Source organism: Vulpes lagopus, chromosome 5 (genome assembly GCF_018345385.1).
Source record: "Vulpes lagopus strain Blue_001 chromosome 5, ASM1834538v1, whole genome shotgun sequence".
NCBI classification, from domain to species: domain Eukaryota; kingdom Metazoa; phylum Chordata; class Mammalia; order Carnivora; family Canidae; genus Vulpes; species Vulpes lagopus.
In genome coordinates, this window is record NC_054828.1 from 115,592,337 (window position 1) to 115,610,949 (window position 18,613).

Consider the following 18,613-nt stretch of genomic DNA (forward strand, 5'->3'; position numbering starts at 1 on the left):
ATATTTTGCCCAATATCCTCTCCTCTGCCTAATATTGTGGGGGAATAAAATCACACCCTCAGCATATTCTTGACATGGGAGGGGACAGCAGTGCGAGTCCATTGGCTCTGCTCCTGCCTGGGGTGAGGCTCCCATGCTGGGCAGACGGGTGGCAAGGCCCTGGAGCTCAGTCGGTGGGGGGAGCTGTGGTGGCTTGAATCCTTCCTCCTCCCTGCCTTCTTCTCCCCTGTGTGGGGCTGGACAGTGTAAGCCTAGAGCCTACATCACCTCGCTGAGCCATATGAGGAGGACATGTGCAGCACCTGCCACATACACTCGTGGGATGCAGTGGGTTAACACAGGCAAAGACATGTAGAGCCCTGGCTGGCTCATAGCGAGGACTCAGTGAACATTAGCGTCGGTGGTGCTGCTGGTGGTGGTGGTGGTGGTGGTGGCAAGTCCAAGGACCTATCTAGGGTCTCAGCTGGCTGGCAGCCCAGGTCTCTACCTTAGAGTACCCTCACTGCTGATGAGACTGAACTGCGCAGCTGAGGTTCTACCTGCAGCCCCAGCTCATGGGGATGGCAGAGAAAGGGAGCACACAGGCCCACCAACGGCTCCAGCAGCCCCAACATATCTTCCCAAGGAGGTCAGGCTGCGGCGTGTATCTACGGTGGGGATCCCCCAGTGAGGCCAATCCCTCAGCCCCCCACGTAGCCCCTACCCATTCCCAGGGGCTCCTCCTCACATTCCAGTCAAGACCCTGCCTGGATGCATTTGACCTCCATTCTGGCCACTGGGGTCAGCAATCCCATTTCTCTCAACACGGGAAATCACTCGATGCCCCAGCTTTTCCCGAATTTAAACAGACATTGCCTCTATCTTTTGATGGCAGGGTATTTATTCATTTTCATATTTTTTCATTGTAAAATATATAGGATATACCATTTGCCATTTTCACAATCATGAAACCCAGAGCAAATAGTAGCCTATCTTCTCTCTGTTCCCCCAGGGCAGTGCTAGGCTCACAGAGAAGATAGTGGCCAGTCGTGGCTGCTCCAACCTTGTCCAGTTAGCGGTCAGCTCATGACTCCACGGCATCTCCAGTCCACAGCCCAGGTGTAAATCCACCAAGATGATGGACCTGCCCCCTTGAGCTTGGGTCCTGCCCCAAGCCCACCTGAGCCAGACCTGTGGTCAGCTGTGATGACCCAGAATGCCCTTCTGGAATGAAACAGGCCAAAGCAGTCTGAAAGCAGTCACTGACATGGACGCCAGCCTTGTACTCTGCCGTGGACCAAAACAAGAAATCCTGAGAAAGAGGTTGTGGCCTCAAGGCTCACCAGTCCCCAGTGTCCTGCATCTGAGCAGAGTCTGTACTGCACACAAGGTTTGGATGTTAAGGAAAGAGAGTCAGGTGATCAGAGAAAAAATGAGCAGAACTGCAGTTGGCCCTCTAGGAGGGATGGGGCCGGACCACAAAAACCTACACGTGCTTTGGTGCTAGCCTTCGTGGTTGTTTCAAATTGCTGATGAACAAAACTGCTCCAGTGGGAAGCCTGCAGCTCTCTCTTTAGGAGGTACCGTGAGCGCCGGGGAAAGATGTTAATGTCAAGATGTTCAGCCAGTTGCTCATTCAACAGATTTCACTGAGGATGATTCTGGGCAGGGCCCATAGAGATCCCCATGACCAGCTCTGGAGCTAGACTGCCCAGGCCGAGTCTCCGGCTGCTGAGTGATCTTGGCCGAGTCCACTAGTCTTTCTCATCTCTAACAGTGCTAATACCAGGTACCTCAGAGGGCCTGATGGGGATTTTATTTTAATATTTTTGTTTTTTAAAAGATTTTATTTATTTATTAATAAGAGACACAGACAGAGAGGCAGAAACATAGGCAGAGGAAGAAGCAGACTCCCTGTGGGGATCCTGATGTGGGACTCGATCCCAGGGCCCTGGGATCACGACCTGAGCCAAAGGCAGATGCTCAAACAGGTGCCCCTATGATGAGGATTTTAAAACTTAATGTTGGGGAAGTGGTTAGAACAGTGCATGGCACAAAAGAATTACCACACAAGCGCCTTAAATAAAATAACCAAATGCAAACGGCTGCCAAGAATTGCAGGCGAATGGGAAAAAGTCCCAAGAAGGTACTAATACTGGAGAGGAAAGTCCTAATGCTGGATAAATAGTAATATTTGTGATCCCATGAATCCAAATACTTTGGGAGAGATGGGAAGGGATGCAGGACCAAAGGCAAAGGCCTTGATGTGTAAAGTCCATACTGCCATCCAGGCTTCATTGTCTGGACACGGGTCCCATCTGCAAGCCTGTGAAGGCTCCTTTCTGGCTCCCCACATGGGTCCCGTCTTCATCCTCCTCCTCATGGGCATCCACAGAAATTACTCATTCTTTGAAGGCTGATCCATCATGTAAGGAGAGGTGATGTCAAAGGCATTCACCCTCTCCACCCCAGCAATAGAAGCTCAATAAATATTTATATGCATAAATCCATTTATTCTGTCCATACACACTTGCTGAGAACCTCTATCTGCTGGGCATCACATGGAGCCTATTCCTACAGAGTTCACTGCCTAATAAGGATACAAATGAATAGATGGATAAGTACCCTATAGTATAGGCATTACACAGGAACATAAGCAAAGGTGTTATGGGGACAAGAGAAATAATAGCAATTTTTTTTCCACCACAGATGTAGTAACATGTAGGCTGCCAATTGTTGGATGAACAGCGGCTTTGGGTGGGCAAGAGTGAGTGGCAAGTGCAAAGGTCCTGGGGCATGAGAATTCTTCTTATGTCTGGGGAACTGTGGCTGAAATGGCTGGTAAGGGTGAACTCAGGCACCCAGTGTTTTGGTGGATTTCCCTCGGCCAGAAACACAGTCCCATGAAAACACAGGAGTGTGGAAATAGTAATCTATGTTCTGCTGTTGGCATTTAGCAAAGCCACTGATAGCAAAATCCCTGTATATAGCAGTGAGTGCTGAAATGAATAAATAACAGGTAGACTGTACTCACAAAGGTCACTGTAGCTGTTTTTGGCAAACCAATGTGCCAGGCAAGGTCTGGAAAATGCACGAAGGCACCCATGTTGTCATTAGGGAGCCATCCACACAATGAAGGCAGTTGTGTTTTGTTTATTTTTTATACAACATACAAAATGGAGGAAATATATTAGCTCATGTATCAAGAAGCCCAGAGGCAGGAAGGAATGCACATGAGGGCTCTGGTTCCGTATTTCTGGAACTCTGTTGTGTTTTTCCTATTCCTCACGTGTTGGGTTCATCCTCAGGTTTGTAGCATGATGGTCCAAGACATCATGTCCATATAGGACAGTACAGAGGAAGAAAGACCACCTTTTTCTTGTGACTCTTCCTTACAGGGAATAAAACCTTTCCCCAAAGTCCTCAGACAGTATTACCCTCATGTTCCACGGCTGGACTTGGTCACAGGACCCTTCCTAAACCAACAACGGCTAAGGGGGTGGGGATCACCAACACCTGGCTTAGAACCACCATAATCCCAGCAGGGGCTGGGGTTTAACTTCCCCAAAGCATGAGAAGGGGTGGTGGGTACCTGGCCAGAACGGAGATCCTGTTAGGAAGAGGGAGAGAAAATGCACATCTGGTAGACAGCCAGCAACACCCCTACAGACCTCGAAGGTTGTTTCATCAGGCCTGGAGTTCTCCAGCTTCTCTGCTCCCACAGTGAGAGCGCCCTGACTCATCTGCAGGCTTGGTCATTCCAACTTCCTATTCTTGCCCCTACACCCAACCTGCCAGCTTCAGGGCCACTTCTAACCTGATGAAGGAATTCTTCAAGTAGTATGTCAGGAATGTGAAATAATGTTCAGGAGCCAGTCTAGTGCTGGGCTGGGTATCCTTTAACCTAGAAAAAGGCTACCCTGTGCTCAGAAGGTTTCTCTGCTGCCAGAGGAGCTTCCCCAGGGTAACCTTAAGGCAGACACTGTTCTAGGATCACAAAGAGGATCACAGACGAGTCAAAGCTGGGGCCCAGGGCTAGCCAGTGTGCCGGGAGAGTTGGGAAAATCTGCTCTTGTCTAGGGAGAGAAGAAATCTTTAGGGTGGGAGTCCCAGGCCTGCATCTGACAGCCAACAGGAAGCAGACCAACCTGGGACAGCCATCGACGAAGCTGGGCTCACGAGTTTGTCCTTTTGCCCCAGCTACTCTCAATCATTTAAATCCATGTTTTTAAAATAAAGAAGCCAACTGTGAAAGAATGAGTGATTGGGATCCTTCCAACTCTCCCCAGCATCTCGAGACCAGCCTCTCAGCCAAGGGGAGTCCTGTGGGCTTTGATTGTTTTCCCCTCCAGGTGTGAGGGACTCCCTCTAGCACCCCAGCTCTGTCTGGGTAGGGCAAGGAGCCTTGCTCGCTGACAATCCAAGGAGTGGCCTGTGGGGAAGCCAGGTCACTGGGGGGAGGTCTGGGGTGGGGGTTAGCAAGCTTAACCAAAATGCCTTGGCCTCTGAAGCAGGTGTAATGAGGACAGTGTGTGGGGATGGAGGAGTGTGTTCCTTAGGGGACCGTGACAGCCAGCAGCCAAGAGTGTGAGTCCAGGGAGGGAGGTGCTGACCACTGGCCTTCTGCTCTCGGTGTGCACTTTGCTCCATCCCCAGCCATAAGGACTCCCCTCACTGTGCCAGAGGGTCCAACATGTTGGACCAATAAAAGGCCCAAGAGAGGAGGCTGGAACAGTAAGGGTCCCACCCTGTCAAAAGGAAAGGCGTGTGCACGCTGATGCTCTGTTGAGTGCGTAAGGCCCTTATTTTTCAGGGTAAAATGAGGTTTCTTGCCTACAGTTTCTACAGAGGCAAATGCATGATGCAAATGAACACGACTGGTGGAGCTGGTAGCTGGAGCAGCACAGAGTCCTCCAGAGCCTTCATTTCAGGGCAGCGACCAGGACGCTGAAACTGATTGATAATCGGCTGCATTACATCAGTTCAGCTCTGCGGGGACTTCACAGTGACTCTTCTTGGTGGCATTATGCTTTGGGAGGGCTCAGGCCAATTTGGCGGCCTGTGTCATGAAAGTGAGTGAAACAGGGACAGGGTCAGCCTGGGTTTGGAGAGAATTCTCTTCCCTGAAATTAGAGGAAATCTGTAGATGCTGATGGTGAACACATTATACCAAGGGGTATTCAGCTCTCCTTTTTATGTTTATTTCCCTCGAGTTATTTTTAGCATTACAGACAGTTCCCAGTTAGCAAACGGGTTGGGTTCTGAAAGTTCATTTGTAATTTGGCTGTTTAGATTTTGGAACATACTTTCCCTATAAAAAACTGTGTTATAAATGGTGATGAGACTCCCAGGCTAGTTCTCCAAAGCCTATTTAACCCATAATGTAGCTAAAATACTGTCCTTTTGCGATGAAAAAAATTGTTTAATTGCAACATGAGTAATTAAGTAAAACAGGGAAAACCATTAAAAGTGAATAAGAAGTAGATTTATGTTCATCTTGAATGATGCTGTTTGCAGAAAACCTAATTTAATTTAAGAAGAGGCCTTTCCAAGGGCTTTTTGGGAAATTGCATGGGATTTAGCCTATTAGGGAGAAAGAGCCGTTGGGCTGTCCAATTTTCGGCTACTGAACATTTGCACCACATAACTGGCTCCCTTTCCTGATTTCAGGCTTGTCAGAAAGTCTTCCCGCGCAGATTCTCACAGGGAGAAATCCACTGGCCAAAATCCATAGGGGTGGATTTTTAAAATTCTGAACCATAGGTTAGCATCTGTACATGAGAATGTCCTGGGAATAGTAGTGTCCCAGTCCCACCAACTCTGGACAGGATCACGTGGGGGCCAAGTCCTGGCCAGCAGTGGATTCTCAAGGTAAAGGTACCAAGCAGGGTTCCCTGGGGGCCAGCTGTCCCTCCTTCTCTCTGGCAACAGAATCCTTGCTGGGCACCTTCTTTCTGATCTCAAGAGGCAGCACTTGGTGCAGATGGGAGGTGTGTAACCCTGCTGTGTATGTGTCATATGGGTCCCGTATTAATTTCCTACACCAGGCCACGTAGAGGACAGTAGGAGATTGACCCCCTCCTTTCTGCTAGAGGCATGAGAGCCTTGGTTTTAAGCCAGCGTGCTGGACAGCCTGGGGGTATGTTGCAAAAATGACCACAAATCTTCCCCTCCTTATATGCCCGCCCCTCAGCAATAGATTGGGCAGACCCAATCTCTGGTTTAGCCTTTAAAATTAACTTTTAGGGAGCCTGGGTGGCTCCTATCAAGAAGCAGGGTCTCTCTTCCCACTCCTTCAATCTGGCTTGGCCAGGGGACTTCTATACCAGTGGGATTTTAGCAAATATGTCTCAAGCAGAGATTACAAAAGCCCTTGTGTGCTGAGCCTTGTCCTCTTGCTCCTCTTGGAAGCCTGAGAAGGCCGTGTACACAAGCCCGAGCCCGCCGGATGGAGGGTGGCACGGATGCACGCTGGCTGGCCAGTCCGCTAAGCACAGGTATGGTAGGGAAGCCACCTAGATCAGCTGCCCTCAGCCAACCTGCCGCTGGCCACAGACAAATGAGGGAGCCGGCCCAGACCAGAACTGTCAGCCAACCCACAGAACTGTGAAGGTGCGAGCCACTAAGTTTTGAGATGATTTCTCCATAGCAAAAGCTAACTTATCTACACACCTGGCTCTAGTCCACGAGATCTCCTGGCAGCTTTCTTCTGGAAGCTAGCCTGTGGCTCACCCCTGACAAATGTGGAAGGATACATAGTCCTCTCCCGTCTCCCACCCCGCCCCCCCCGGCCCCTGCCACAAATTTAAGGTCAAGCCACTCAGGTCTGCCCCCCATAAGCCGTAGGTTTTGAAATGGGTGCTTTGGTAATCGTGACATTTTTCAATTGTACGCATTTCGTGACTGACAGATGGGTTTTAAGTCAATGAAGATAGAATCCAAACCGTGGCTGCGACTCAAAGTGCAGGCAAAACCCATTAGCTCGGCACGAACATGCACAAGCTGTCTCACGGCGCATGATCAGTGCCTGATAATTTATCACAAGGGAAATCACAAATTCTCATTCACGGAGCAGGAACAGTCTTCTGGATAAAATCACGCACAGTCTGGAAATTCACCACAAAAGGGACTTGAGCGATTCTCCCCACCGAGCCCACTCAGTAGCCTTTCATTTTCAGTGTGAGCACAAGAGGGAAGGGAGGTCTGCTTCGTATTCTGTGACTGTGCCAAAGCATTCCTCATCCGTTCCCGGGCCTCGGAACCCCCCGCGGCGGGGCCTCGCGGTCATTCACACGATTCCCCATGGACAGCCCGGATCATCTCCCTCGGGAGGGGCGGCTCTGCAGAGAATTTCGAGTGTATGGGGCAGCCACGGTGGCCCATGCCATCTCTCTGACACCCACCTTGAAAACCCCACATGCTCATAAACGTAAAAAACCTGGGTGCTTGGTGCTCTGAGGATGGAGCCTACAGGTTTCACGGCCCCTTTTGGTTTTCCTTGGCTTCCGACACAGGCTAAGTCTCTCTCTTCCCAGCCCAGATTTATTTTCAAGGGCTTAGCTCTGAGGAACGATGGGAATGTTTCAGCATGAGTGCTCCTGACCACAAGGAAAAAAGCCCCGAACACATTTCACAGACATCAGCCAGGATTCTGCAAAGTCCATTCTTTCAAGAACAAAATTGCATTTTATGAAGCCGTCCCTTTTCTGTTTCATCTGTCAGGCAGGTTTGCTGAGAATAATTTAAATTTCATGCAGCAGCAACTGTAGGGCAGCAGTGCTTCCCCTCCGGTCCCGCAAACGGGCCTGGCCGCAGAGTCACGTTTCTGCTTCTCAGGGCTACCCTCCTCCCCGGCGTTTGACAGCCGGCAGCCCAGAGTGGCAGCGTGGGCCAGGCACAGGGCTGTCCCAGCTCTCAGTATCCTCAGGCCACACGAGTCAGGGGAGGGGACCGTCCAAGGAGGGCCCCCACCAGCACCAACCGTCAGAGGTTGGACCAAGCGGTATGGACACCTGGTCTGACCCAATCTCTGATTTAGCTTTTAAAATTAACTTTTAGAGGGATCCCTGGGTGGCTCAGGGGCTTAGTGCCTGCCTTTGGCCCAGGGCCTGATCCTGGAGTCCCCGGATCGAGTCCCACATCAGGCTCCCTGCATGGAGCCTGCTTCTCCCTCTGCCTGTGTCTCTGCCTCTTTCTCTCTGTGTCTTTCATGAATAAATAAATAAAAAATCTTTAAAAAAATCCATAGGCCATAAAATTAACTTTTAGGGTCGCCTGAGTGGCTCAGTCAATTAAGCATCTGCCTTTGGCTCAGGTCATGATCCCAGTGGGGTCTTGGGATTGAGCCCCACACTGGGTTCCTTGCTCAGTGGGGAGTCTGCTTCTCCCTCTGCCCCTGCTCCCCACTTGTGCTCCCTTGCTCTCATGCTCACTCTCTTTCTCTCACATAAATAAATAGATAGATAAAAATAAATAAGTAATCAAATGTAAATGAAAAAATAAAAATCTTAAAAAAAATAAGAATGAGTAAAACGAACTTGTATGGAGGGCTTAATGGGTAGCAGGTACTGTTCTAAGCTTTCCCATAGAACCTAATTTGACCAATCCCACAACATCTCCACGAGGAAGATACTATTATTATTCCCATTTTATAGACAATGAGGCTCAGAGGTGTACTCAGCTGCTAAGAGGCAGAGGTCAGATTCAAACCCAGCTCTGTCTGACTGGACAGCCTGAAGCTCTCCCTAGCTGTACGACATAAAGTTGACAGAACCTTTGGGCTACACTTCCCCACCTCAGCCAAGAGGTAAATATGCCCATGTTGTTGCAGACTGGCATTTGCTGTCAGGTAGGTGGATGAAGGGATGGGAAAAGTTATCGTCACAGCGCTGCACTAACGGTTACCATGGAGAACTCACTGTGCCAGGCGGCCCGGGGAGAGGCAAGGAGCCAGCCCGGGCGGTCCGTTTCTCACTCACCAGGGGCCCTCGGCAAGTCTGGTTTCCTGTGGGTCTCACTCTTCTGACTAGCAAAACAGAGGGGCCGGAGGCCACGGTCACTCTGCTCCTCTCAGGCTCTGGGGACTGTGTGTGTGTGAGTGTCTGATGCATCTAATCACGCCCTCCTCCTGCCTCAGTGGCCCAAGAATCTGTGCTTGTCCAACTGGCCTTTCATCAAAGACCAGCAAGAAATCCTCAGGCCACAGAAAAATGAAGAAACATAAAAATCCACTCAGGCCTAAGGCAGCAGTGACAGAAAGAACTGTCACCAGCTCACTAAGCAGCCGCAGGGAACACAGCCAGCCTTCCCTACCTCGGGGACCCGGGACCGTCCCCGACGGCTTGGCAGAAGCAGCCCCAGCACCGAGTGAGCAGGTGACCAGGCCTGTGGGACTAAGGGCAGGAGAGGGGCAGACTGTTTCTGCGTTGCTGGTGATGGCATAGGGTGTTGGGGGTCACCCCCAGCCCTCAGAGAGATGTGATACCCTGCTCCATGCCCAGCCCAGGGGGGATGCTGAGGCCTGACAGTGCTAACACTGAGTCCTCCAGTGTGACTGGCCCACATGTGGCACCAGACAATTCACTGAAGAAGGCTGGCAGTACGTTCAAGCAGCCATCGCCACACTGCAGGGTGGCAGGAACACACGGCTCTGCTCCTGGCTTCTATGCAGCCCCTTCCTACCAGAGCAAGGTCTCGGCTCTGTATACACACTGGGCTTTCCTCACTCACCACGTGCCAGGCCCGGCTCTGTCCTGAGCACTTTATATATGTTTGAACTCACGCGATCCTCACAACAACTCTGGTAGCCAGGTGCCACTACCTATTCCCATTTTACAGAAGTGAGGCCCAGAGAGGTTAGGTAACTTGTCCAGGGTTGCTCAGCTGGTAAGGGATAGAGCAGAATTCAAATCCATTCTGGCTCCATAGTCTGTCTTTATCCACAACACTAAGCTGCCTCTGCCAATAACCTCAACGGGAGTGACCATCTTGGGTAATATGGTCACACTGTCCAGGCCACAGGCCTGTCACGTCCTGACCTGTGTGTTCCCTGAGGGCCAGAGCTAGCCTTTGGCTACTCAGTAAAGACGCAGCTTGCTGACCAGGGAAACCACAGCGTCCTCGGTTTGGGCCTGCCTGTCCACTGATGTGGTGCTGGCATGGGGTTGGACAAACAGGCTGGGGGACAGGCATCTGGGGTGGTGAGCAGCAGCTTGGCCAGATGGCAGAGAGGCACCACAGCCCAAATTCAGTGACAGTGTCCTGGACAGAAGCTGCTACTGGCTGCTGACTTCCGTCTGCCCTGTACACCCCACCTCCTGAGCACCTCGACAAACCCAGGCACCTTTGTCTGATTGGACAAGCTCCTGCAGGTCTGAAGCTGGGCTGGAGCTGGTTACGCATGCCGAGGAGCTGGCTGTCCCACCGGCATGAACTTTTGCCCCCTCTCCCCTCCCAGCACCCAGCACAATCCTCCCCAGATGCTGTTTTCTGTCAGAGGCTGGGTTTCTTTCCTCCCATGTGCTGTGGTTTGGGGCCCCGCCAGTGAGGGATGCTGAATATCAAGTGGTTTGGGAGCAAAGCAGGAGCCGTGTGGGCAGGGCAGCCCTGTGTGACGGGCCCTCACTGCCAAGTTCCCGTCCAGCACCCTTGCCTGGAGGGCCAAACCCCTGCCCCAGGTGCAGCCCCACAGCATCCCTAAAAGGGCCTCCATCCAGAGAGGGCCGAAATCATCAAGTGGGCTCTCAGGTCCAGCTTCCCTCTCCCGACCTGGTGGAGCTAGCCCCTCTGCCCCCACTCGGCGGTCAGTTCCAGAAGCTGCTATTGACCAGATGGCCAACAGCTGGCCTTCCTGAGTGGCTGCCAGATGTGGCTGGCGGGGCGGCCGGCTGGCTCCACCAGGCAGAGGTCCCTGCAGCGGGCCAGTCCTGGGGGCTGGTGCCCAGGGGAGGGCTGCGTTTGGCCGGTCTGGGGGGTGCGTCGCGCCCACATAACCCTCCAACTCCTCTCCCCCGTCCAACATTCCTTCCCTCCCCACCTCAGTGGGGAGGTATTTTCATAACAGGAAAATAAAATCAATAAGGCACTGCAGCAAGATGTCAGCGTGCTCCGAGCTGGCCTCCAATAGCTCCATTGTCTCGGGCCTCCGCTGGGCTCCGGGCCGGCCGCGCTCCGTTATTAATGGGAAGCGGGGCTGAAAGGGAGTTTTGAAAATCACGGAGACAAAGGCGCAGCACACCTGGAGCTCGGCTTTCCCACACCACGGCCACCTCACAATGGCTACGCCGGGCCTCCCCCGCCTTTCACTTCTCCCGCAACTTTTATGAAAGCAGGGAAGAAAACACTAGCTACACACACACACAGGTGCACGCACGCATGCACACGTACATGCTGCCTCTGAGAGGGCTCCTGGAGGCCGCTCTGAATGGCTGGCAGAGCCGAATGCGGCCTGCAGAGCCCCTGCTCGGCCAAGGAAACAGGACAGCTGTAAGCGGGCTTCCTGCCGCCTGCGTGGGCCCGTCCCTGGAGGGCTCCGGCTGCCCCAGGGGCTCGGAGCAGCGTGACGGGGACCAGCCAGGCCTGAGCTGGACAAGAGCCTCGGTGACATTTTCATTTCAGCGTCTCTGTTAGTATCACGGCCTGGTTCATGCTGTCATTTCCAAGGCTGGAGCCGCCTCCAGAAGAGAGGGAGTGACCTGGAGCGAAGGCCCCTGAAACTGACAGCTGGGGCCCAAGGCCTGGGTCCCCAAGGAAGGTCCAGCCTCGGACCCGCTCTCACAGACTTGGTGTGACTCAGTATCCCCAACCATCAGGTCGGGGACAAAAGTACTGATTCTCGTGGTTGTCTGAGGCTTGGAAGACCTCACAGCAGGAGAATTCTTGATTGAGTTATTCATAAGTATTAGATTTACGACCATTTCTGCCTGACCGCTGGTCACTGTCTTCTTGCAAACCCAAGTCACTGGTACCCCAGGAAGACTCGCGTGGTCTAAGGTCACCTATGTAAGGGATTTTTCTTGCCAACCTGGCATTGGCTGTCCCTACACCCATGAAATAGCATTTACTCAACACGGCATAGGACGAGTAGCTTCAGGTGAGTCGCAGAGAGAGACTTTATGGCAAATAAAACCATGTGAGCCTTCAACAGTTGGCCGGCCCAGCTCCAGAGACGCCAGTCCTCTGGAGAGCACGGGGGCCCGTGCACAGGCCGGGAGCCTGCGGAGTGGCCCCGGGCCTTCAGGGGAAGCAGGGCCCCTGTGCCCAGCTCCTGCTCAGAGAGGACACCGGTCTTACCTTGGTGGTGACGGCGGAGGCAGAGCTGGCCACGAGGCTGGTGATGGCCTCACCGCTGCCCGTAGTGCAGGGAGCCGGAGCCGTGGCAGGCGTGGGCAGCCGGGAGGGCACCACGGGCAGCGGCAGGAGGCCGGGCCGGGCACCGAGGTTACTGGCCGTGCCGCCACCGGCCCCGGCGGTGGCACTGCAGATGCTGGTGGTCCCATGCGTCCCGTTGGCACTCCACTCGCGCCGGTCCCAGCCCACCCGGTAATCTCTTTCGAAGCGGCTGTGGTGCCGGGACATCTTGCCGGGCCGTGGCTGCTCCTCACAGGGAAACAGAGGCCGGACCTGCTGGCACAGAGCGGAGAGGAGGGCGATTTAGACAAACAGCCACGCTGCTCGGATGCCAGGAAGGCAGCAACAACTGTCGGCATCTATTAAGCACCTTCTCTGTGTGCAAAAAAGGCTTTCAAACGACAGCTGATTTCATATTCACAGCAAGCCCACGATGCACGGATCATTAGCCCCCCGTCACAGAGGGGGAATGAATGATTTGTCCAGGATCACGTGGCAAAAGTGGAGGAGACAAGATTTGAACCCAGCCTCAGCTTAAGAGTGATGCTTTTTGTTCGGCAGTGTCATGTTGCCCTGAACGATGTGCTTGTGCTCATTTTAATGATGGTTGGGATTTTATCCCACCGTCTCCACTGTGAAAAAAAGATCCTGGAGACTCCTCAGGCCACGCTCCCCTCAGCCCTATGATGGTGAGAGCAGCCACATCTGTAGACCCCCTTCTGGGTGGACAAGGCCCATCACACAAACCTCATTTTATCCTTCCGGGAGCCCATTGCCGACCAGGGATGGCTCAGCCTCAGTTTGTGGACCAGGGAGCTGGTGGAGAATAAGTGACTCCCGTGAGGTCAGAGGAGTAGGAAGGGAGAAGGTGGCCAGGACCTCTGGCCTTCAGACTGAAGCTCAACGTAGGACTCCATCTGAAAAGGCGCTTAGCTCCTGGGTGTTAAAAGTTCTTTATAACCCTATGGTTTAGTCACTGGCACAAGACAGCCCCCCCCACCCCCCGCCGCCACGCTCCCTGTGAACCAGACATCTCCCATGCGACTTTCCTGAATACCTGAATGTAAGGCCCTCAGCGTTGTCATGGAGACCTAGACACCCCAGGGTGCGCTGAGGGCCTCCTGCATCATGAGGACTGGGCTTTGCTCAGAATTACAGTGACTTGCCTGGCTTCTTGCCCAGCCTGGGTGTGATGTCACCCTCAGGCATGAAGGATGTAAAGATACAGGAGAGGCTGACTCGGCTGGAGAGGCCACAGCAGGCCTGAGGCACAGGGGAGGGCGAATGGTAGAGCCAGGGCACGGTTGGCAGGTCGGGGTGGGGTCTGTCCCGCCCATCACATCCTCAGCTCTAGGCACTGCGCAGGCACACTTTTCTTAGACTTTCTTCCACTCTGCAACCACTTCCTGTCCGGGGTGTGAGCTTCTGGACGTTGGGGATAGCCCCTGGCTCATTTTCTTAGCCTGCAAATCATGGTGGGGGGCTCTGGAGTTACTAGCTTAGTGGTAGACAGGTCACCTATTTAAAAATTTCTATCAATCCTGACCCTACTCTGATCTTCGCACACCAGATCTAGTTGCCAACTTCTAGTGCTACAGAATCAGAGCCTGGGCCTACTCCTAGTGACTGCTATCTACGGCCCACTTGTGTGTTTGGTGGGCCCTGGCAGCCACCGACCCCTCCCTTGGCACCGTCCCCTCCACCAGGCACAAGCAGCACACGAAAGCGGAGCTGACCGTGACCTCTTTTTTTTTTTTAATTTTTATTTATTTATGATAGTCACACAGAGAGAGAGAGAGAGAGAGAGGCAGAGACACAGGCAGAGGGAGAAGCAGGCTCCATGCACCGGGAGCCTGACGTGGGATTTGATCCCGGGTCTCCAGGATCGCGCCCTGGGCCAAAGGCAGGCGCCAAACCGCTGCGCCACCCAGGGATCCCTGACCGTGACCTCTTAAGGGGGATGGTGGGCTCATTGTTTACTTTGCCATTATGCTTCACAGCCTTCACAATGCCATATTATTTTTTCATCTATCCAATAATAAAAAATAAAAATGAATCGCCCTTTGGTCACCTCCTTGCAGACTTCTCTTGAGAGACTTCTTTAGTTTAGCTCTTGTCACTTTTATGCCTCCTGCCCACGCCATAACCTGCCCTGATGTGGCTTTTGCTCTGACCACTCCTTGGGAGCTGGTCTCATTGAAGTCATGAATGATCTGCTTGTGAAATTCCACGGGACACTCACACCTTCTTCCCTCACATTTGGCATGGTTGATCTCTCTCTCTTTCTAGAAACCTCTTCTCTGTGGTTTCTGAGACATTGCTCTCTCTCCTTGTTTTGTTCTCCTACGTCTCTGCTATTCCTTTGTAGTCTCCTTGGCAAGCTCATCCTTGGGGATCTGTTATTTCCTCCTCTTCTTTTCTCACCCTACACACTCTCCTTGGACAATCTCATGAGCTGTCACCTCTTTCCCTGATGCTCTCAAGGCTACATCTCTAGCTCCCTCTCCCTCCTAAGCCCCACACCCTCTGTCCTAGACTCTGAAGTACACCTTACCTGGCTGCCCTACAGGTACCTCCATACGGTATGTCCCAGAATCGACTCAGTGCTCCTTTGTCCAGTCATTCTCAGGAATTCCCTTGAGAAGACAGGAAGTCTCGTCTGCTCAGCAAGCCCATTTTCCCATCTCTATTCACATATTCAACAGTGGGGTCTTTGATTCTGTCACCCCAGCTGCTTCTCAAATCTGTTCCCTCTCCCCCTGCGCATCCACCACCCCAACTCCTTGTGTCCCGCATAGATTACTTGTCCCAGTATCCTTGCTCCAGCTTTGCCCTTCTTACCCATTCTCCACCCAACTGCCTTTGTGACTTTTTTATTTTTTAAAGATTTATTTATTTGAGAGAGAGAGCACGAGAGAGAGAGAGACAGACAGAGAGAGAGAGACAGAGAGACAGACAGAGAGAGAACGAGAGAGTGCCAGTGGTTGGGCGGCAGACGCAGAGGGAGAGAGAATCTTAAGTAGACTCCGTGCTGAGCATGGAGCATGACGTGGGGCTCAATCCCACAATCCTGAGATCATAACCTGAGCTGAAACCAAGAGCTGGATGTCCTACCAACTGAGCCACTCAGGCACCCTGCCTTGTGACTTTTGTTTTTAAGGCACAAATCTGATTGCCATACTTTACTCTTCTGTTTTGAATCCCGTCCTTCAGAATAAGGTCCAGACTTCTCAGTGTGGCCCAAGAGACATCTGAGGATTCTAGGCCACTGATCACTCTTTCCGCCCCTGAGGCAATGCCCGCCATTCCAAATACCTTGCTAGTTTCTAAAGGCATCATGCCCTCTCTCAGCTTGGGGTTCAAGTCCATGTTGCTCCTTTGCCAGGAATGGATTCTCACTCTTTCCACACCCAAGCCCTGTGTGTCTGTTCTTACTCAGCTCAGGCACTGACTCTTCTAGGAGGTTGCATGGACCCACCTCCTCCGGATCAGGCAAGAGGCCCTCCTCTATCTCCCTGGACACTTGGCACCCACCATCATCCCAGCATCAATGGCTGTGGTACATTTGCTACCTTTAGAACAATTTATTCCTAATTGCTGAATGTTTCCAGAAAAGATGAACACATTTGTGTGAAAGAAGCTCAGAGACAAAAACCCAAGTCTTCCAACTGGAAGTTCCATGTAGATGCCAAGGTAAGGAAATGTCTTATCTTCCTGGCAAGTCAGCTCTGGCTGACTCCAAGGATGGCTCCAAAGGAGAACAGAATCTCTGCATGTCCAGGGTCAGCTGGACCCCACAGCTTAGGCTCCTTTTCACCAACATTCACCTGCAAGGCTCTTCCTAACTACTAGTGTCTCAGGGGAGTTTCCCTAGGCTGGATCCTAAGTATGGCAGAGATGAGATGACAAAGTTCACCACAGCATGTCCTCTCTCCAACCACCTAGGAAGACCTCCCCATTGCCTCCCTTACAGTTAGGTTAGAAGTCACACTTCTGAATTCAGACAGCTAGAGTGAGTTGGAAGGAGATGGAGAACATTCCCAGAACTGACCCTTTAAGAGCATCTTATATTAACCTCATCTCCCTTTACCTGCCACGGCAACCTTGGAGGTGCAAGAGGGTTGCCCCACCAGCACTGGACTTGGCACGAATGGGACATAAATCTTCATCATGTTAAGATGAGATTGCAAGGTTATTTGTTAGTACAGCCTAGCCTAGCCTGATACACTAAGTCAACACTTACATTCCCACAAAACAACACAACTTCACACATTGTCAAGGAAATCATCTCCTTCTAGCTGGTGAGTGAGGATGGATATGAGGAGGGCAGACTTGAGATGTACCCCCAGGAGGGCAGAGCATGCTTGGGAGCAGGTCAATGGGCCTCCTGAGGCCCAAGGACACCTCTGATGGCAACAGAGCCTGTCAGCTCGCTGCTTAGGGAGCACCTGCTGCTGCGCACTGTGGCTCCATTGCACCCATGGTCCCAGCAGCCTGCACCTCCCGCCACCCTGCTCCGCTGCTCATCTCTTCAAGGCTCTGTATCACACTAGAGAGGAGCTGGAGGGGACTCAGGCAGCTGGAGGCCACACAGTCTGGTTTGAGCCTCATTAAGTGTATTCAAAACAAAGGTCAACTCTTTGCACGCCAGATTCGGGTTAGACTTCATTCCTCAGTTTAATTTCCCCTTTCAAATGGAATGAAAGAAATGTGTTGCACAGTTTACCCTGGGTGAGACGGCAGAGTGCCAGCTCCAGCGGTGGCAACTTTAGGGTTTCCTGCTGGGCGCAGAGCCAGTGTGTCAAAAAGGTCCCGTGTGCCCACACGTGCGCCCAAGGTGGTGGTGGGGGAAGTGGCAGGAAGTGCACGTCGGGGCAGGAGGAGGCCCCACATGGACAGGGCACCTCAGACAAGCCCGGTCAAGCAATTACACACAAAACACACAGATGTGCTTCCTTGTCAAGGTGAGGACCTATCCCTGGCGGGCTGCTGGGAAGCTGGCGAGCCTGGCGTGGGGCCTTTTACTGAGGGATGGGGGGGAGTCTGAGCAGCAGCCATTCCCCACTGCTGGGTGTGCTTCTAGCTCCTGTCCCGGACCTTCGTCCACCACCTGTCTCTAGATCCCTGAGCTCCCTGTCGCTCCCCTTTCTGCGCACCTGATGCCCAGATCTGAAACATGCCCGGCCTCTACTCTGAACCACAACTTCCCTTTCTTCGGTTTTGCACACCCTCTGAAGAGGAGCCATCCCCTGCTTAGAAGAAACTAAGAATTTGATCCGAAGTTTTAGGTGTTGTTTCTTTTGTTCTTACATTTTCTAAAACATGTTTAATTACCTCTAGAATGGTAGAAGAGGTAATGTGAAATGAAAATAGTTTTCGTCAGTACTTTGGAGTCCTGTAAGAAATAGTCTGGGGCTATGGAACCTACTCTATGCATCTTCCCTGCCAAGAAATGGGGGGTCCGCCCCAGTAAGTGCCTGGTTTAAGGCCCCGTTTGGACTCTGGAAACCCCACAGAGCTGGACCGCCTTCTGCTCCTGCTCCTGTCAGATCCTGAAACCTGACCAGGCCCCAGGTGTTCGGGCACCTCTCTGGCTACCACCCAGCCTGGTCATTGAATTGTTGGATTTTAGAGCCTCTCAGCAAAGGGATCTAGGCTTCCTGCCCTGTTTGGTAAAGCCACATCCCACTGGGTGCCAGAGTCTGAGTGCTGGGACTGTCCTGTCTGCTCTACAAGCCCAGAGCTCTCCTGACCACTCCAGGAATCAGACCTGGGTCCCCAGGCAGAGGAAAGAGAGCTGAGTCGGGGGTCAAGAGGGCCAAGTCTGAGCCCCAGCACGACCCCTTACTAGCTCCAGGAACTCAGGGTTGTCTCAGGTTGTTCATCTGCAAAGTAGGGAGGGACAGCCCTACTGCCCGCAGGACCATGAGAGGATCCAACGTGACTCCTTGCAAGCCCTCTGCAAGAGGCAAAGACTTATCACTGGGCAATGATCAGACCCTAAAGTCACAGGTCAACAGGAACCAGATTTCCAGGATGAGGATGAAGGAGAACATCAACTATGAGGTTGTGCGTGGTGTGGTGTCTGAAACACACAGCTACAGACTCCCTGAGAGCCCCATGCTAGGTGGATGGGACCTTGTAGGGGGCTCTGTTACTCAGGGCCCCTGGGAGGGAACAGACTTGGGTGAGACAGAGGTCATCCTCAGCTGAATACCTGTGACCTGAGGATCTTGTGCCAGGAATCCCACGTCCTGCTTTGTCTGAAAGCCTTCTCTCTGTAGCT

The 18,613-nt window shown here is 52.5% G+C and overlaps 1 protein-coding gene across 6 annotated transcripts in view; it reads right to left on the bottom strand.

Moving 5' to 3' along the window:
• Positions 1-18,613, bottom strand: part of KLHL29 (kelch like family member 29) — a 304,459-nt gene that overhangs the window by 127,314 nt on the left and 158,532 nt on the right. For 3 of the 6 annotated variants that reach the window (XM_041756134.1, XM_041756129.1, XM_041756133.1), the window contains one exon: positions 12,271-12,603. In XM_041756134.1, the coding sequence (XP_041612068.1) occupies positions 12,271-12,555 (285 nt within the window). In that variant the 5' untranslated portion in view covers positions 12,556-12,603. The remainder of the gene's footprint in view (positions 1-12,270; positions 12,604-18,613) is intronic. The other 3 variants (XM_041756131.1, XM_041756130.1, XM_041756132.1) reach the window with 1 other exon arrangement.